Source organism: Crocodylus porosus, unplaced genomic scaffold, assembly GCF_001723895.1.
Source record: "Crocodylus porosus isolate Cpor-Errol unplaced genomic scaffold, CroPor_comp1, whole genome shotgun sequence".
Lineage (NCBI taxonomy): Eukaryota > Metazoa > Chordata > Crocodylia > Crocodylidae > Crocodylus > Crocodylus porosus.
The window spans coordinates 26,508,639-26,529,618 of record NW_017728914.1 but is presented as its reverse complement, the minus strand read 5'-3'; the positions used below and the strand labels follow the sequence as shown (position 1 = coordinate 26,529,618).

Below are 20,980 nucleotides of genomic sequence, written 5' to 3'. Positions count from 1 at the left end.
CTCAGCCTAGGGCAGCCAGTCAGCCCCAACAAAAAACCTACTCCAAATTGGCCAGCTGGCACATCATCCTACCTAGTCAAAGCCAGCACACCCCCAAGCCAAACCTTAAACCCTAACTGTTTTATTAGCCAAGGTCCACAAGAACCAGCCTCAATTCCAGCAGCAAAGAGGCAAGGGTGCTATCCTTTTTTTAAAATGATAGTTAACCTGCTCTCTAAAAATGACACCACTATATGAATGTAAGTCCTGAAATTTGAAGTCTGAAGTAATGAACTTTTAGCAGATGTGTAAAGATGATTAACCTAATTTACCTTGCTTATTTCTTTACTTTGCATTCACAAATCTCTTTAAAGTACAGTGAAGGATCTGGTATTCTAAAATGCTTTTCTTGAGCTTCTGCAGTGCAGTCCCATTTAGCGTACTAGGCTAGAGTGTATGAAGCAAATAACATACATCTAAAAAATGGCAGTCCATCAATCAGATCATGGGTGGAAAATAATGAAAACTTCACTATCTGTCACCTCCCTCTGAGGAATATTCTAGTCAGTACAGCAGGGCAAACTGAAGTCTTTCATTTCTGAAATGGGTTTACAGTAGTTATCTGCAAGTAAAAGCTGGAGACAAGAATGACTTGACTCACCACAGGGACATGCCGACTCTCACGGCCACAATCCTGGAATAATTAAATTAAGAAAAATTATTAGTACTTGCACCTGTGTGGGCCAACATGCTGATGAAACTGAGTATTAATAAAGGAAAAGGGACAGGGGCAGGAAAATGCTCTCTTGACATCTTTACAAGATGCAGTTTAAAAAAAGGCCTACTGGTAACAAGGGCGTAGAATAAAGTAAATGGAATAGAAGCAAAAACTTAGCTGATCTGAGCCCTTGCTAATAATAATTTATCTTTATCCATAATAAACTGTTTTTTGCATTCTTGCAACTCCTGGATTTCACCAAATAATATTTGAATTGATTCTTGCTGGGTCAGTTATTTAATTGGCAAGTGCAATCATTTGAACTCTGCCAGGATAATTCACTTAAAGCAGATTTAAAATTGCCTGGCTTCAGTGGCTGGTGACATCTTATCACTTACCGGGGAAGCGAGTCAAGAATTTCTGAAATTATGGATCCCCTTTTTGTTGGAAAGTAATATTAAGCAGCATCCTTTTATACTGCCTTGTTGCATGCTGTATCATATTAATAGGGTAGAAAAGAGGTTTTTGTTTGTCCTCTGGGGTACTGTACATTATCTTTGTGCCAAGCCACATGTCCCAGTATATACTGACTGGTTACAAGGGCACGTTAAAAGAGGGATAGAAACTGCACCTCCACTTCCTGCATGGACTGGATGCTCACTCCACATTTTTTCCCTCTTTCTTTCAGGTCCTTCTCAAAAGGGTCCATCAGAATGATAGACTTCAAGCCTGGTGTTTCTCTTTTCTCCACATGATCCAGTAGCACTCTGGCTTTATCTGGTTTATCACAAATTACTGTGGAAATATCAGCTGAGAAGAAAAAAAAACAAAAAACAGGAGTTTTCAAAAAACCTTTGTTTAAATCTAAACACTGGCTTCATAGTGATCACAAATCAGTCTTTGACATGTTGCATATTTCCCCCATTATATCTTGGAATTACCTATATTTTAATAAAAATGTTATATTTCTTTTTAGTATTTAACCCTTGCTGTTTTGAATCAATTCTGAACAGCATAGAAGAGGACATTATGAAATCCATTGAATTTTAAAGCAAATGTTGGCTTGCAGCACAACGGACAAAGTGGCAGGTACAATTATTTCAGGATTTGGTTAAAAATATATCAAACCGGGGGGGAGAAAACTGTGAATGGTACAAAATTCCTGATATAAACAGGATATTTAAAAAATGGTAGCAGTTGAAATTATAAAAGGAACAGCAGAGTAACACTGAGCTAATAATCTTTGCTGGGTGGATCTTGTCAGTGTTTGACTGCTGTTGTGATCATGAACTATGCTGCAGCTACAGAAATCAAAGCAAAGCTCTCCGTCAGCCAACCTGAAATGCCTTCTGCAAACTGGAGCTCCCTTGGAGGTTTACGGGAAGGGGAGGTAAGGGAAAGGGGAGGGAGGACTTGGGCACAGGACTTTGTGGGCACAGGACTTTTGTAACATGTAAAGGTGCAGTGCAAGGACGGTATGCAAAAGATAAAAGTTGGTTTAAAAAGAACAAACTGATAGGATTTAATCTTCAAGCTGCAGAAACAGTTAATTGCACACTGACATCTTATATCAACGCAGGATCTGGCCCATTGTTTACATACATATACAAATTAAAGTAGACTTCAGATGTCTTGAGGAAAATGAGGAAAATTGGTGTGTTCAGATTCTCATTTTTCTTATTGAATATAAAGCTATGTGACATTAAAAATCTGTGCTGCTCTTCTACATTTGTATATCTTAGATTGGCCCTTAAAAACAATCATATAGACTGGGAAGAAAACAAAGTTTTTCCATTTTGCTTTTGCTATCCTAAATCCTAATCTCATGAAGCACTTAAGAAGCAGCTTAACTTTGAGCATGAGACTTTAGTGCTTATAGCTAAGCATGTGCTGAAGTGCTTCTGCTCAAGACATGTTCTTTTTGTAGGAAGTGTCTCATTTTTATGGGAATGCTGAGTTACATGATGGCATAGACCCTGCCATGCAAGAGAACCCAGTAGATGAGGCAGAATGGCAAGATCCCAAATCCATAATGTTCCAAGTAAAAAAGCAAGGTTATTATGGGATAGGATCAATAATTTACACTACTTGATAGGAACAAAATAAGTAGAAATGTGCTCAAGTTGTAACACAGAAAGTATATGTGTTAGAATTTAGGAAAAACTTTAAAAAATTGACCTAGAATTCTTCAGCAGACAAGCAGCAAAGGAATGAAGAGCTGGATATGTATAAAACCTAGCTATTAGGGTTAAATCTAGGAATAATAAAATCAATCCTATCATTATATGCAAGGACATACTATATAAACCAGCTAAGATTACTTCCAGCCAGAATGATTCAATGAGTGAAAGCATCTTTCTTTGGGAAAACAGGAAAGAAAAGAAGCATTTGAACACCTGTTACCTGTATTGATAATGTAACGAATGGCTCCAGGCCCTAATGTATCATATAGGGGGACCACCACCATGGAATAGGTGTAGCAAGCCAGTTCAGAAATGATCCACTGGAATGAAATATTTAAAAAAGGCAGGGTGGGGTGAGGAGAGAAGGAGAGGAAGTGATTAAAACCACTTGATAGATTAAAAATTTAAGGCAAGATCAAAACTCAGTAATGTTAATGCTGCATAAGGTCAAACTAAAATCCCACCTCTGGACGGTTTTGTGCAAAGACTCCGATAAACTGGCTTGTTGATGGCTTGCATCCCTGTTGAAGTAATCCTGATCCCAAAGCTTCTGCTCTTTCAGCAACCTGGAAGCAGGAGAGAGAAAGAACAGATGAGAAAGAGGAATGTAATTAACTGAAAATGTCAATGAATTATACCCAGGTAGATGGGCTCCAGTATGAATTTTTGGGGTAATACATAAAACTGGGACTCATCTCCTCCCCTCTAACCAACAGAAATCTCATGACACTTTCAGTGTAGTGCTTTGAACATATTACAACCCTAACCATTCAATTCTACGTACATAAAACTCACTGCATCAGTTTAACTTGTTGTAGTGCTTTTTAATTCTGGTCTGCGAGCTAATGAATAGCTTGTATTTCTCAATATAATACAGTATTTGGGGTAATATTGCACCACTGTCCCACACCAGAAATGATTGCATCCGTGTCTGATCACAGTCACATGCCCACTGAAGCACAAAGGAACTACAAGCATGAATAAACCAATCGGGATTGCACCCGAGCTTTGGAACTTGAAAAGGACGGATGTTTTGTACATTTGTAATATTAGTCATCACTAAGCTCTCAAACCTGCAGTGCGACAACTTAGTAGAAGCACAGAAGGATTACCGTAGATGTCGAAGGTCAGCCCCAAATGAAAAGAAGAGAATGGACAACCCGAACGTTACCAAGTTCCCTGTGGATCACGTGCACTTTTTGAGTTCTTTTTAAAAACAGGTACCTCTGGATGGAAAGGCTAAGAACTCTTGGCGAAAGGCTGAAAGAGATTCACAATAACCTCACCTCCTTATACGACAACCATTGGTAAGGCTGCTTGGGTTTCCTGAATCCTAGGCAGGGACCATTTTCTAAACAAAATAAACAAAAATTAAAAAGTTATGGGGGTCTCCGAGCCAAGAGCTAATGCACTGTACAGTGCCCTGAGCACTCAGCGTTCTGAAAATAAGCTATTTGTCGTTATCACAGTCAATCCACGTTTCTCGGAGCCAGAGTTTAGGTAGGGCACTGTCAAACTAAAAGTGAGACAATCCTACATAATGGAGGGTAGATTTGCAAGCTCCTAAAAGGACTATTTCAAGACTTTTTTCAAAAAAGCAGAGGTGGTGATAACACTGAAACATCTTTTTCCTAATTTAGTTTGACCTTTATTGTCTGGCAAATGCCTTCATGCCAATGTCACCTCCCACTGGATTAAAGGAGGGGCTGCCCTTTAAATTAAGCTTTGTGAAGAAAAAAAAAACTACTACTAAAAAAAATGGACTTCTACAAATGAGTGAAAGGCAAAGCCATATGCTTCACTGTGCAAAGGAGATGAGGATTTTGGATGTTATGCTTTTTCCCCTGTACTTCATCCCACATAATCCAGCTCTCTACTGAGGAATTTATGCTGCACAGCACCATATTGCATCGTGTAAAACAGTTACTACTTCACTGAGTGTGGTAGTGACGTTGAAAAAATAAGCATGTTTTGTTCAAATCATCAGCATTCCTCAAAAGGCATCATATACCTATGAACCTGCAGCAGGTTTGACCTAAATGCTATGAAAAGAAGCTGGAATTGCAAGTTCTTTGAGGCAGGGCATTTTGTCCTTGTACTACATCTAGCACAATTAGATCCTGGCCTATCATGTATATTGCTTGTAGTGGTAATAAGAACATAGACTGGATATTCTGAGATAATTAAATAAAAAGAATGAAGGCTTTTAGTGTACTTAATATAGACTTCATACATTATTCTAGGTGTCATTCAATTTAACTGAAATGCAATTACTTTTAAATACTTTTTCATATTTTCAATGTGGTGCAAAATTTTGTATTAAAAATGTATACATGTGCTGTAAAATTTATCAGGGGAAAAGGCATGGAAAATGTGGTCATTTGACATCTGGGAATATAGTGGAAGCTTTCAACATAATGCACAAAATATGGAAATCTTTGTAAAATGGCAGCTTAGCTTCCCAAGCACAGTTCTACAATATGGGGTGGATTCAGGCCCAAATTTTGCAGTATCATGGGGTTCGTGTGGCTTTGATGAGGACCTCCAGGGTATACGTGTCTTTCTGTGCATTTTCTGTCACACACATGCGCCTTTTTCTGGTTGTCTTTTCCTCAATTTATTACTCTCATATATAGATAACATAAATGACTTTTAAAGAGTGTTGCCTTAAATTTACAGAGAACGAAAGCTAGAGTCCATGACAATCGTTGTGATATGTCTATTTAAAATTTAAGTAAGTATTATAAATTTAAATATTATATGGGAAACGGAATTGGAGTGATTTTGCCCAGGGCCTCAAACTGTAGTCTATGTAGGTATTAAGAGGCTGGAATTCACACTCCCAGTCCAAGATTTCTCAGATTCAAGACTCACATAATGAAAACCTGGGCTTACAAAGCCCCCTTCAATAAAGGTCAAACCCTTTCCCACTCTTTGATGCTTGTATCTCCTTCACAGATATTCTGAGGCTAGCAAGGGGACAAAAGAAACAGCTTGTACCTAAAGGCAGAGGCTGAAAAGGCAAAACCCAAGGAATTGTCATCTTCAGCTACTCCAGTTTGGCTCCTGTTGCCTTACTCAGACTAGTCCTGCCAACAAGGAAGTCACTGTTCAAACACAGGAAGACAGACAATGAATGCTCATTAATTCCTTTGCACACTAGGCATCTAAACTAGGGGCAGCTGCTACACATAAACTGGTTTAAGTGGTTGGAAACTGGTTTAAACCTGTAAAGCAACAGAAGTTCTGTGCACATAAACTGCTTTCAAAATGGCCGAAACTGGTTTAAGATAAATTTGGATGGGTGTAGTATCAGACTTAACTGATGTAGGTTAAATCAGTTTATTGAACTTCTGTCCCAGATTCAAGTTAACTCACCCCCCCCCCCCAGCATCCCAGGATGCTTTGCAACCCTGTACTGTCCTGTCTGCTCCAATGGACTGAGGCTGGCCATGTCCCCAGATGTTATAGAGCTGAGGCACAATGGGTGCTTATACACGAGCACGGAGACTTCTCTTATGAGCTGTAATTACAGCACGTTGGAGCAGACTCAATTAATCTCTGATGCGCTGTAATTACTGTGCTCCAGCCAGCCACCATGTCTTGTGTATCAGCGTCCCCACACTTCAAAATGGCAGTGGGGGCACTTGAACTAAAGCTTATTGAACGAGCTTAGTTCAAGTGCCCTCAACACCCTTTTTAAGTACGGGGACACTGATACACAAGCCGCTGTGGCCCTTTAATTACAGTGGTTCTCAGAGCCACGCTAATTAAAGCTCTGACCCCCACCCCACCTCTGGGGAATATGCAAAAGGCCTGGGCCTGTCAGCCCAGTGGGAACAGATACCCAGGCCCCCTTAGCCTCAGGGGGAAAAACCCCTGTGGTGGAAGTTTTTTGCTCCCTCCCTTGCAGCCCAGCAAGCCAGGCAGGGACCAGTGCAGCCCTGCCCCCTCCCTAGCGTCTGCCTCCTGGAGGGGGGTAACTTACCCCTCCCCAATCCCACCTGGCACTCACTCCCCCAGCCAGGGTCCAGGGGGTGGGGAGGGGAAGCCCCCACCCAGGAGCTTCTCGCTTGCCCCCTGCACCTCTGACCAGACTGGGATTGGCTCCGACCCACCCCCTCCTCAGCCATCTACCTCCAAGGAGCTGAGGTCTGCTCAACATGGAGTGGGGAAGCACCCACTGGGAGGGGGCTTTTCTCTCCCTAACACAGCTCAAGCCAGCTCCTGCCCTTCCCCAGCCCTCTGCCTCCCAGAGTGGGGTGGGGAGAAGCAAGGGGGGAGCCCCCACCAGGGTGCTTTCCCCTCCATGGTGGGCAGACATGGGCTGGGGAGGCCTGCCCCTCTTGCAGGCAGAGAGCTAGAAAATGGTCAGGGCTTGGGTGATCCCAGCCCAGCTTGAGCTGGGGGGTGGGGGGCTGAAAAAATGCAGACCCATCAGCGGGGAGGCAGTGCAGGTTGGGGTGTGGGTGCATTGCCCCCTTGCACCCCTCCTCCCTCGGAGGCTGGTAGCTGGGGAAGATGCATGCAGGCTAGGAGCTGGAGGGTTGAGGGGGGAAAGACCCTGGTGGGTCTTCCCCCTCTACTCCCCAGATCCCAGCTGCCAATCAGGCCTGGACTGCTGGTTCAACAGCCTTAGGCAACCTGGCCATGAAGGTGGTGCACACGAGCACCCCCAGGCTCCTGGCCTGGGCCAGTGCAAGCTTCTGCCTGTCTTGGCCACCCAAACACTGAACATCAGTTCAGTTTGTTACTGATTCAATCTAGGCATCTTAGGAAAAACTTCCAAGATTGAATTGATTTTGCCTGAGGTTTTCTGAACTTCTGTACTTAGCCATGGAGGGTTCTACATAAACTATACATTTTAGTAGCACTCTTGTGTTCCTTTCTTTAGGACATTTCAAACTATAAAATTAATGTCAGAGAACAGGAGAGATTTTTTGCTCACTTCCCTAACTTGAATTTCTGTGAAATAAATGCTCTCTTTATACCTTCTGTTCCCCGTGTGCTGTCTCCACTCTTTTATCTCTATTCAATTAAAGTAGCACTTTTTACAGACCACTATGTCCAATGTAGGTCAACAGAAGAAGTTCAGCTGTGGGAAGGCTTTAATTTACTGGCAAAGGAGGTAGCGAGTTTCAAAAACTTCTGCCATTTACAAAATCAGTGGCCCATTCCTGCAAGCCTCTTGCCTCTGAAGCTGCACACTCAGTGCAGAAGCTCTGAAAACCAATCTACTTATGAAGATGCTTCAATATGGATGTATGTGTTTTACTTTGCACCTGGAAGACTGAAAGATAAGGTCACAAGGTAACATTTTCTTACGTGCTAAAGTGACTTAAATGCTTGGAGAAAAACAAGGGATTTAGGAGCATCCAGTTGGCATTAGTGCAAATTTACTCCTAATACCCAATTTAGCAAAACTGCCATGACTTTCATGCTGTAGTGTCTCATGAACAGGCCTTCATGGATGACATGCTGGTTGTGGTTGTTAAAAAGGCTGACAACAGACTTCACTTCCTTTACTTCTGCATCCAAAACTCCTAGGCTAGGGACAGAAATTACACATAAATGGGTATAAATGATCAGAAACCGGATCAAATCTGTAACACAACAGAAGTTCAGTGCTCATAAACCGCTTTGAAAATGCCTGAAACTGGTTTAAGATAAACCTAGATGGATGTAGTATTAGACTTCACTGTTTTAGGTTAAATCCGTTTATTGAACTTCTGCCCCAGATTCCCTCCTGATTCAAATTAACTCACAGTCCCCCAGCATCCCAGGATGCTTTGCAAGGTGGGCAGGCTAGCCTTGGCCCAAGCTGTTGGCTCCAGCCCAGGCCACTGCCCTCTGGCTTCTGGCCTCGGCCACTGCTGGCATGTGGCTATATTTCAAGAATCAAAAGGGAATGCCTGTTTGCTTCCTTATAGGTTCAATCTATGCATCTTAAACTAACCTGCAAAGATTGAATTGATTCACCCTCAGGTTTTTTGACTGTCAGTACTTAGCCCTACAGTCCCACACATTGTTGGTCCTTAGGCTATGATTACAGAGTGAACTTACCATCCCTCAACAACAGCACCCTCAAGCATGCTGCACTGCCCCTTGAAGCGGGAGCAATGCAGCTGCATTCCCGAGACTTCATGAGTGCCTTAACTAGCCCCGCCACACAGCAGAGCTACATAGCCAGCCTGATGTGCCTGCCACGTGGACACAGCTACATTGCTTCCAGTCAAGGGCAGACCCAGGATTGTGACATGGGAATGGAGCATATGCTCAGTGAAGAGAGCTCACGGTACACGTGCCATACAGCTGAAGGGGATGTGGCAACAGCCCTTGGCTGTGATCCTGGATGCCAGCGAGCTCTCAGCAGCTCCTCTTGGAGTGCTGCGGCATCTGCCTGGAGTCCCCGTTTTCAAAGAGCTCTGGAGCCTGCTGCTCTTTGCTTTTCCCCTCCCCTGCTGCTGAACTGAGCAGCAGGGAAAGGAGGAGGCAGAAGGAGCAGTGGCAACCCAGAGCCTTGGAGCTGAGTGAAACCAGGGGCTGAGAGTCACTAATGCTTCTTCCCCACCTCCTTTCTCCTGCTGCACAGTTTAGGGGTGGGGAGGGGAAGAGCAAAGAGAAGCAGGCTCCAGAGCTGCCTGCAAGAAGGGAGCCTGGGCAGAGCCCATGCCTACATGCAGTGAGCACACAGCTGTAAGCACTAAGCAGCACATACAGAGCTCCTAGCAGAAGCTGCACTGAAGCACCAAAGAGCTGCAGGAGTTCAGCACGGTGCAAGGCGCAGCCCAAGTGTGGTGTGACGGCACCGTCACGCCGTTTCTGAGTCTGCCCCCACTTCCAGTATAGGAGGTGGCCTGCAGCAAACAGCACAGTGACACAGCAGCTTAGTCCAACCTTAACCAATGGCAAAACTCTAACGGCCTTTGCTGGGAACAAGACTGGGCCCTCCTAGTACCACACGGCAGTCCTTTGTAAAGGCTACAAAGCCAGATCTATTCTCTGACCAGCCAGACAGCATTACATGTCATCAAACACTTACCAGATATGTTGAATCCACGTCTAAATACTTCATACATTGTCCTTGCATCGTCGTAGTAGTGAGTTAGCAGCTGTGGGCAGTCCCCTATCACAGACCGCCGAGCTCCATCCAGGCCCTGTGGAAAAGAAAACATCTAATGAAGAAGCTGCCAGATCAAGCAGTGGTATCAAACACAAAGCTCGTTACAATTTTTTATGGATCTCTCATAAGCTCATGTGTGCAGCCAGTGCAACACACAGATTGAGAGCTCCAGGTAATCAAAAGTGTTTTTTTGTGGGACATGCTGAATTATAGAGTTGCTTAAGCCTGGCCATAAATTCTTGCTTTTGGCTAAAATCACCCACAGAAGTCAGACAGGAAGGTTTGCTGATATTGCCCTCAACCTCTCACAAAACCCCCTGCTGTTTTGCTTCCCCCGAAACAGAAAAGTATAAAAGCTACCAGGTTTTCTAAAGTGAAGCATCCTGTGCAATTCATTTCATAGGCACACTTATTTTGTAATAATAAATGATTTTTTTCAATCATTTTCTGTCATCCAAAGCTTACAGTTCTGTACATAAAATAGAGGAAGAAAAGAACTGAGCCCCCAGCCAGTGAACTAGGAGTACAAGGCTTTTGGGTTGGTCCTGAGAAACCAGTCACTTCACCGCTGGATACCGATCTCTGGGGTCACTCCAATCACAAATGACTTCTCCCTTTCACCCTCCCTTAATATAGAGGCAAATTCTAGTCAGGCATACAACTTTCCTTTTTTTCCCCTAAAAAAACTAAATAAATATCTATTTTCTTACCACTTCTCTTTTAACTTTTTAGAAGAGTTAAAGTTCCAGCCAACTTTTTAGAACATTTATGAATGTACTGCGATGAGGGACTAATGTTTCTAGAATCAAACTTCATTAAGTACAAACATCATTAATAATCTCTTTGGTTGGTTTTAATTGACTTCTCTTCTTCCTTTAAAAATGTTATATATTTAAGATGAAATTTTGCAGGCCATTAGTAGATTACTTTATTGAATAAGTAATTCAGAACTATATCGTCCTGGAAACCTCACATATACAGTATCTGTCATTCAGAAGAATTTTGCAGTCCAGTCACAAATTTTTGGACAGTGGCTGTTTCTTGGGTGTAATACAATAGGGGCTGAATAGCACACAAAAGAATTGAAGATACCAAATGAATACTACCTTGAAAGTAAAAAGGAAATGTGTCAGCTTGCCATTTGCCATTTGGGGTTTAACACATCCTACTCATGCAAAAGGGGGAATTTGTCTACTGACATCAACTAAACCAGGATTCCACCTGGTAGAATTGGAAAGCTTACTTTCCATCACCGCAGCATCTCCCAATGCCATGTTTAGACTAGTGGCGCAATAGTAACTCAAACGGACTGAATCAGCAACATCACAGCAGCAATCTAGTTTTACTCTGGGGGTTTCCTGTGTAAGTACTTTCCAGGCTTAGCTCTATTTAACCTGCACTGTCTAAAACGATAACAGCTCAAAATAACCCCCCTGCAACCGCAGTCTTCTTTTTAAGAAACAGGTGATATACTTTTTTTCAAAAGCATTGCACCAACAGTGGGCTATGTACAAATGCAGAGATTAATTCAATCCAGATGAGTCACTCAAACCTCTGGTTTAACACATTCACAGATCTCACAAACAGAGCAACCTAACAGGGATCATTCTGGGTCATAGCAACATTGTAAAGTTCCCAGGAGACCTGGATGAAGACTTTGGCTAACCTAACACATAGCAGGGCCTTAAAAATACTACAGAAACCAAAATCTAGCAAACCCTCCCTAATAAAAAATATTCAACAAATGCTATTTGTTAAGGGAAGACTGTAAAAGTCCACAGGGAACAACCAACCAGTCAGAATTTTGGAACAGACACTTATTTATGGGACAATATGTCTTTATGGCTTTTACTTTTTGAACAATTCAATGGTTTTAAGACAAGAAGAAACTTATGATCACCTCACTTGAACTCTTGCATAAAAAGCCTAAAGTGCTCAACCCAACAATTTCTGTATCAAGCCCATAGCTTCCTTGAGAGCTATAGCATATCTTTCAGAAAGACACCCGAGCTTGTCTTAAGGGCTGCATGAGGAATGGATGATGGAAGAATCCATCAAGTGGCTTGCTACATTGTTCTACTGTGCTAGTACTCTTCTGGTTGACTTCGTGAACATCCAGCCATTGGTTTCTTCATGACTTTTTCATCTGGATGAAGTAGCTTATATTTAAAACAAAAACAATACCTTGCAGTCTCATGAAATACATATTCTATTCAGTACAAAGGCCAACATGTTATACTGGTACTGCTACCAACCTCATAAAGGACTCAAGCAGAAACTCAGACAAAAATCAGTAAAGCTAAACACAACATTTGCCTGTTCTATGCTGATATCTGTTCTGGTATCAAAGGGAACTTTCAAAAGGCAGAATATGTTTTTACTTGTATGCTGGATCGATCTTAGATATCATGCTCCCTTAAAGTCCATGAGATAAAAACACTAATCTTTTCAGTATAGGCATTTATCAAGAAAAGTAGAGAAATGTGCAAAATTTTGATAGTTTTTTAAAAATTTTCCATAAAGTGTTTTTCAGGTGTTGAACTTTTTAGTTTATGGAAAAAATATCTACCAGAAAATTCCATCAGTGTGTTCTGACAATTATTTTCCACAAATGGTTTGGTTTTGGTCACAAAGCCAGTTTTTAATTTCAAAAAGGTTTTCACCAGCTTTATGTAAACACTATATAAAAAATCATAACTATATATAAGTAACTGTATATAAAGGAGGAATACTATTACCACAAGCTGTATGTGAAGCCAAAAGTTAAAAAAATATATATGTACAAAAGTTCCAATTTCATACAATCTAAACGTATCCCAGCATGCTAGCATTGACCGTCTCTGCTAGTGACAATCAGCTTGTTTAAAAAGAGCAGTGGAAATCATTGCGCATAGTAGGCTCACTAGCTGCCGATATATGTTACCACCATCCCAAGAACTTAAGAGATTCAGATGAAATTGTGGAGTGAACCTTAACATTCATATAACATGAAAACTGCTTCCAGAAAAAAACGAAGAAATGCCCCCCAACTCCCGACCAACTCCCCCTCCCTCCCGACAAGAAAAAACAAAAAGCCCCCCTCAAAAAAACCCCAAACAAGCATTGGGATAATTTCCCCAGAAATAAACATATAACATATAACACTCCATACCGGAGCTGGAGGCAACTTATGCTCCCAAAGATTTTTGAAGAACAACTATAAACCGGTAAATGATGGAAGCAAATTGTAAATGATAAACTAATAAGCTGACATATGTGTGGCTCCCTGCTGTAACTCATGACACTTTACCGGAAGTGACATGAGTCACAGAGACCCCCCACCCCCCAACCCAGCAGCCATTCCCTGTCAGGTCCAGGGGGTAGGGGGATCAATGCTCCAGTTTCGTGTCTGCATCCTCTCTCTCCTAGCCCTGCCCCCACCCCTGCCCCTTGCCTCCCAGATCCAGTGCTGTCCTCAGGATGGGAGCAGGGAAAGAGAGAGGAGGAAGTTTGGTCTGGGGTTTGCCCAGCCTGTGCTGGGTGTGGAGTGGGTGGATTGGAGGCCCCCCAGTCCACTTGCCCTTTCCAGCACAGGCTGGGAAAACCACAGACCAAACTCCCTCCCCTTCCTTCTCCCCCTCCTGTCCTGAAGAAAGCACTGGTGGCAGAGCTGGGCTGCATCAGGCCAGCCCTGCTCCCAGTGCACTGACAGAAGTTAATGAAGCTGCTCCTGTTTGGAGCATCTTCATTTGAACCGCCACACAATGGGGGTTCATTTGCCATGTGATTGGACCCTTTTAAAGCACTCTGCAGCTGTGTACATCTGTCAGGGCATGGCTGTAGAGCGCTTTCAGGAGGTCACTTGTTCAACAAAACATCACTTCTGTCAGCACTCTCTATTACTGAGAAAGAAACCCAAACAGAGCTTTGGGTTGCAGAAATTTATTAACAGCCTCACCCCTGAAACCCTAGTGATAATGTTGTAGATGGAGCTAAGTGCAGCTTCATGCAGTAGCTTGGCAGTGCAGCAGCAGAAGTGAGAATAGCTTGCAGAAGCTCTCTGCCCTTTTAAAAAGGGAATGCTAATGGCACTTCAGGACACATTTGTCTCCTGATACAGCAGGATTTAGAAGAAGGACGTAGATCTCCCTGGGCACATCTACACATTCATTAATGCACTGTAGTTACTGTGTATTAAGTTTAATACTTGTATAATCAAGTACTAAATTAATGCTCAGTAACTGGTGTTACTGACCAGTAGTGCCAGTGCACACCTTTTGTAGTGACGCTACTGTGCAGTAGCCTAATCATACCGCACAGTAGCATATTAGCACTGTTTGTGCTGTGACGTGCTACTGTGCAGTATTATTAGTGTACTGCGCAGTTAGCATCTCGTGTAGATGCACCCCCTGTGTAGGTAATGTTCACTCTCCTGTATGCTATGGCTTCACCTTCATGAGAGCTGCCTGTTGCTCAAGGAAAGGGATAATCAGAAAACAAGATGGAGATGGTAGACTGGCTGCAGTGAGGATCTGCTCCCCATTGTCCCTGACAGGGAGATGAGGCACAGAGGCTATTTTGGCAATGAGGCTTCTCTTCTGTGAGTAGATCCAGTGAGGGGCTAGATCTTTTCCTTAGCCAACTCCTGAAAACTCCCCAGCAGTCCAGGGCCTGGAAAGAGGACTTGGACAAAGATACGTAGAGCCTGAATGCTCCACAAAAGGCAATGGGCTGGCAAACACAAACCACCTGGTACATCTGGACACCGAGGGAATCAGCCAAGTTCTGCTACTAACTCAGCCTCCCAGAATAATTCAGCCATAGCTTTGGACTCTCTTTGCGCCATGTACTGTTTTGCGTTCCCCTCAGCTCCCTGGTATCTCTAACGTTCCTATGCCTACGAGCACACAACATGCTGTTGCCTATGTATTGTCTTTGAAAGAGAGAGAGAGAGAGGATGTTAGTGACAACAGCTCCCACGTGGTAGCGTCTCGACAATACCCACAGACTGACGTAGCACAAATCAGCTCAGTGAACTCACCATCCCCAATGAGGCCATTTCCTTTCATACAGCAATTGTGACTGTGGCTAACCCCAGAGTAACGCGTAGCACCCTGCATTTCCTTCTATTTCTAGCAGTTGGGTTGAGAGCACAGGTCAGTGGGGCACCTGATGTTTTACACGGGGAATCTCATGAAAATGTAACTACCTTGCCTGGTCCATTTCCATTTCTAATCCTGAGATTTCAACGGGATTTTTCTATGAACTTCGGTTAATTCTCTCAACATCCCAGGACTCCAGACAGGTTTTATCAACATACTTTCTGAGTGAGTAACCCAAGAAAGAGAGAAGTTGAGTGGCTTGCCTAAGTTATAAGGGGAGTCAGAAGCCAGGGGGAGATAGAAATCTATCACCTTTCTTATAGTCACAAATCAAAGGACATCTCAATTTTTATCTATGCTTTTTATCATTCAGGACAGTGAAATTCTGTTAAAGGAGAAACAATCAATACACTTTTAGCCCACAGTAGTATTAATTTGGTGTGAGAGAAAGTACAAGAATATGCTTGAAAAGTAACATGAGACAGCTTCATTTAAAACTTAAGGCTCCTTCAAAGCACCGGGAGCAGGTAAAAGTCCACCTCAGGCTTCGGTTAAGGTGTAATTTTTCACAGTATAACCAAGCCTGCAGCAGTCACTATGACTGCATATGTGCATAGTGGTACCAGATATTATCACTATCACCATCTGTGTGAACAAAAAACCATGGTTTCTTTTCAGTGGCATTTACTGTAATTTTCCTGGGCCCTGTGGTTACCCAAGATACAGACTACAAGGGGGAGAATCACGGTGTTTTCCAGGAGTTTAAAAGGAAAAAGAAAGCATGGGTCAAATTAACCTATGGTGCAAAGGCCTGTGTAAGACAGCTCAAATGAGGGCAGCAGAGCACACGCAATAAATAGGGAAAGCCTGGCTCGCAGCAGCCGTACATCCCGTAGAACCACTTGCACCCATGTGAAGTGGTTGTGAAAGCCTACTCATACCGCAGGGCTATAAATGCCTACGCAAGATAAAAGGCAGTAGAAACAGTCCCCAGAATCTCCATGCCACAGCCTCCAGTCCCACCTCTGCATTCGTAAGGCTGAATATAAATAGTGCTCGCCTTACCTCAACTTCTTCTGACTGCAGCAGCAGGTCACATGGGGGCTTTACAGCCTTCGGCCGGCTAGCAAACCAGTATGCGACAACAGCTGCAAAGGCACCAATGCCCACTAACGCGGTGGCCGGCAAGTTGCGAAAAAATTGGCTGAAGTCATCAAATTCAGGCAGCCGCAGACTCCTCAGAATTTCCTGTGCTTGCATCCTTTCAATGATTGAAATGGCGAACTCTGTAAGGCCCAAAGGAAAATAATCCTTTACTACAAAGGGATTGGCAGACACAGCCGACAGAAGCAGCAGAGAACTGTACTTCTTAGGAAGGCAGGCAAAGAAATGGATTTTTTTCCCAGCCTCTTATGCATTACTGCTATGCTGACCCATTTACCCAGCTGTCCACAAAACAAGCCTAGCTGCAAACAAATGGCACAGAAAAAAAGTCTGATTAGCAACAGGGCAACAGAAATCCTGCAGAGGGTGATTTTGGGACACAGCAAGTGGCTGACTCCCAGAAGAGATGGTGACTTGATATTTTTTTATTGGCAAGATGGTTAGGTTTGGTGACAAGCACATGCCAACCTGAAGTGGCAGCAGCCGTTCCACAGAGGAATCCACTGCTCCCATCAGCAAGGCGGTCGTCCAATGTTACACACTTTACAGTCATTACAGAGCAGCACATTTAAAAACAACATACTGGGAAAAGAATTTAGCAGCAGATATTTAAAACTCTTCTTTTCTATGTTGCGATCCTTGATCTTTGAGGATGCCTGTCATTTTTTGCCCATTATGGATTGAAGTTCTTTCAATCCACCTGCTTACAGTTGTAGGCCTCAATTACTTTTTTTATTGTAGCACCATTCACACAGCTAAATATAGAAAATAAAATTATTCTCCTTTTATTTTTTTTAATGTTCCCAGACTGGCTGAAAAACAGCCTGATTAATCTGCATATTGGTTTTGTATGTGTGAAGTACAAATAAAGAAAAAGCTGAAGTGAAGGATGAATTACACTTGTAATTCTTCTGTCAAAAGGAGCAAGCTCCAGGGTCTAAGTCCAGCTCCTGAGAAAGTTATACGTTCTCTGGTCATAAGCTTTCCCCTAGTTAATCAACCGTTTCATGCTTTGGATGGAAGGTAAGGTGTCCCAGATGGCCATGAGTGATCCCACAGTAGGTTCAGAGCATGTTCAAAAGATAAATTGGCCATCCTTCCTTGAAGGATGCTACAGGCAAGCTGACCTATAAACTGAAGACTTGGTAGCCAAGTCTGGTGCTTCAGGTGGGCTAATTAGCAAAACTGGCAGTGCCAACTACCTTCCCCAAGCTAATTAGCCCACCCACACAGCTGCGGTCACATTGCTTCTCGTTTGGAAAGCTGCCAACCAGAGCAGCACAGCATGCTTGAGAGAACCCACAACAGTGATAGCAAGTTTAGCACCTTCACTTCTGCAACAGCCAAGAGAGACCTGACACTCTAAAGCCCGTGCAGGGAACAAAGCAGCAGCATGGTGCCATCATAGTGCATAGAGCTTTCGTGTTTTGCACCGAGTGGAGCCTTCTCACACCCCTCCATTTCATTTCTATGCGTACCGAATTGCACTAATCAAGCCTGGGGCTCAGGAACATGTGGCCCACCATGTTCTGATCAATGTTGGACAGGGATGGGGCACAATCTTCAGGCCAGCAGCAGATGACAGCAAATGTTTTAGGCCACGTTGGCCCTGGGTACTTGACCCTGAACCGAAGTGTTTTTTACTGGACTATTTTCTGGCTGCATCTTTTCTTTTGACCAGAGGTACAGAAGGGAGACAAGAATGAACAGGAAGAAAAATCCTTCGAGTTGCAGATCCTCAGCTTAAATGGGAGCACTGTCAAGGTTGTTAGGCATTAACATTAACTTATAGCCACAATCACCCCATGTGGTAAGTCTGGCCCTAGAAAGGCTAGCCATGGAATTGAAATGATTTGCTTTCCCTGCAGAACTACAGTCAAGGGGGAGGAAGCATATAACCTCTTTTTTCTGCTTCCTTCCATAAAAAGAGCAGTCTGTGTAGGAGATATTCTCTGAGACAAGTCAGCTAACTTGTCACAGTCGTGGAAACACCTAGGAATGTCAAAATCACTCCCCTTTAGAGCTCAGGAAGTTGCGGGTTTTTTGGTGGTATAAATAGGAAGGGGGTCCTGGCATCTCTGCTTCTTTCTTGTATCAGTGCAGTGAAGCTTTTGCATAAACAAAACAGGCAAACAGTTGACCTGGAACATAGCTAAATACAACTGTAGCTGGCAGAGTCATTCAGTACACCGAGCAAGTGAGCCAGGCCTTACTCAGAGCTGATATGCATGTATGTACAGCAGCCAAGGAGTGGGGAAGCCATCGCTGTCTGAGAGCTGGAATAGGCATCTTGGCTTCTCCTCCCACTCCATAATTTGTCTTGTGGAATTCCCAAGTATGCCAAAATCCCTTTGGTGTAGGAAACCCCCGGTCTTCTTCTCACAGCTCTACATGCATTGACCAAATGCTTGTGTTTGTTTATTGTACTTAGCGAGATCTTTCCTTGTACGTGTGCTTTCGAGTAGCAGGCATTGCACCAGGTATTGCATGGTCGGAGGCTCTGTGCCACAGTCACAGGTGGTGGAACCAATGATAGCCCCCCACTTCTTTGTTAGTTCCTTGGAGTGTCTGACAGACGAGACATCACCACTTTGGCCATGGATCATCAACCCCTGGTGGTAAAGATTCATCTGATGGACTGGCCATTTTCTTCAGCCTCTCATTCCACATTTGTAGTCACATCTCCTTGGGTGTGGTAACGAGAGGTTGGGTGCTAGTGAGGAAGCTCCCACATGATTTCAGATATTTGTGTGCTGTGGGATGGCCATGTAACTACTGTCTCACATCTTCATTGTTGTATCCTGCTGGCCGCTGCTATTCTGATGTTAGGCAGAGCAATGCCAGCCAGCAGGTACATGCTATTTAGGCTAGTAGGCGTCAGGCATCCTGTGATGCATCAGCAGCTATCATTCAGGATCAGGTCAAGGCACTTAGCATGACTAGATCTCTCCTATACAAGACATGCGTACTCAGCAGAGGAAAAGCTGAGAGCCAGAGCAGTGGTTTGGATGGTTGAGGGGTTACCTCCCCGTTTTGAGTTGGTGAACTTATATAAACTGTTGTTATGAGTGCTCACCTTCGCTTTTGTCTTCATGATGTGTTCTTTGTTCTAGAGGGTTCAGCTGAGGGTGACTCCAAGGTAAACTGGGTTTGGACAGCAGGACAGTGGGGTCCCAGACTGTGTAATGTTGAGCTGGTTGTTGGCCTCATTGTTTTTCAGATGGAAGGCACATACTTATGTTTTTGCTGGGTTGGCACATAACTGGTTTTCGATGTAGTATGACATTAGGGCAATTAGTGCCTCGCTTAAAGCTTTTTCAACATGGTCAAATTGGAGCCCCCAGTGAGGTATGCCTTGTGGTGGTGCATGATGGGAATATGCTATGCTGCCTCCCTTCATCTTGCCTCAAGGCCACCCTACCAACCTACCAACTACTCCTTGAGGCTGCTCGATAATGCAGACAGGTGCATTATCATGTTCCTTTGCCTTTTATTTTTGTGTGATAAAAATCTAAAGGATGCAGTCTCCACTCTCTGCAATGGCTTCTGGGCCTCCTGCACAGAGTCCAGCTTTCTCCCTCGCCCAGGCGTAAACAGGAAGTTATTCCATTAACGTCAATGGAACTACACTGGCGGAAAACTGATACGTGTGCAGCAGATTCATCAACGGCAGAGTACACAAGAAGCCGTAGCGAGTGTTTTCAATACCTGCCTGAAACGGACTGAGGAAAGTAAACTCTGAAGAGACCTCTTAGTTTTAAACCTACAAACCTAAATTAGGTAAATGACTGGGATGGGAAAGGAGTTAAAGGGTTAATACTCTCCTTTCAGCCAGGGCACAATTTAAATCTGCATCAGTGGTCAGATTTCTAGAGGGAAAAAAAACAGCTTTTATGATAAAGGGATCTAAGCATCCTTTTCCCTCTTGCCCTCTGGCCTCTTCTCAGTCTGCATAGTCACTGGGTGATTAATGGAAGCCATTCTGTTCCCGGGAAGGGGGACCAAGGATTTAATGGACAAAAGAAGCACTGAAATGAACAAAGACCATGCTTCTCGTCCTGGGACTTAGGATACACTGAAGGTCAGGCCTATTATCTCCAATACATTTTTTGTTACTTCATGCAGACTCTGCTTGAGAGAACTGTTCTAGCAGAGGCAGATGAGTAATATTATATATACACGTCTAGATGCAGACTGATACACACACACAGTATATATTCAATATATATTTAATAGTATGTGTATCTTGGACACACATGTAACCTAAAAGCAACCCTGCTCCCCCTCCTCTTTCTCCCCACAAAGGAGTGGGGAGAAGGACTTGAAACCTTAGCATATGGCAAATGAACAAGGAGGAGAGCAGGGTACAAGGACAGTGAAACAAAACGTGTGGTTTTTTGTCAACAGCAGCCTTGTCAGCCCAAATGTCTGGCTGTACAGATGCTCATTTGCAGGGAAAGGTTGCACCTGCACAAACTCTTATTGGATCTCTATGTGGGTCCCCTGCACGGGAGGGGTTTGTGCATTTGTGCATACAGTTGTCATCCTCCCTAACAGATACAAAAAATCAAACTAGCACTAATGTCAGGACCCTGGTTGGGGCCTCTAAGCCCTTCAGCAATAATCATAAATATTAATAAAATATTTGCCCTATGTTTCTGTTCCTAAATGTCTGTTTCTCTGTCCATCTAAGCACTTTTCCAGAGATCTGATTTTTCATGTAGCGTCCAAT

The 20,980-nt window shown here is 43.5% G+C and overlaps 1 protein-coding gene across 4 annotated transcripts in view; it reads right to left on the bottom strand.

The window, feature by feature from the left end:
* The window catches only part of ACSL6 (acyl-CoA synthetase long-chain family member 6), a 108,235-nt gene that overhangs the window by 45,681 nt on the left and 41,574 nt on the right, over positions 1–20,980 (bottom strand). For all 4 annotated transcript variants that reach the window (XM_019535051.1, XM_019535048.1, XM_019535050.1 and 1 more), the window contains exons 2-8: positions 16,150–16,370; positions 9,923–10,037; positions 4,167–4,231; positions 3,345–3,446; positions 3,101–3,200; positions 1,329–1,507; positions 641–673 (exon numbers count right to left, since the gene is read on the bottom strand). In XM_019535051.1, coding sequence (XP_019390596.1) covers positions 641–673; positions 1,329–1,507; positions 3,101–3,200; positions 3,345–3,446; positions 4,167–4,231; positions 9,923–10,037; positions 16,150–16,370 — 815 coding nt within the window. The remainder of the gene's footprint in view (positions 1–640; positions 674–1,328; positions 1,508–3,100; positions 3,201–3,344; positions 3,447–4,166; positions 4,232–9,922; positions 10,038–16,149; positions 16,371–20,980) is intronic.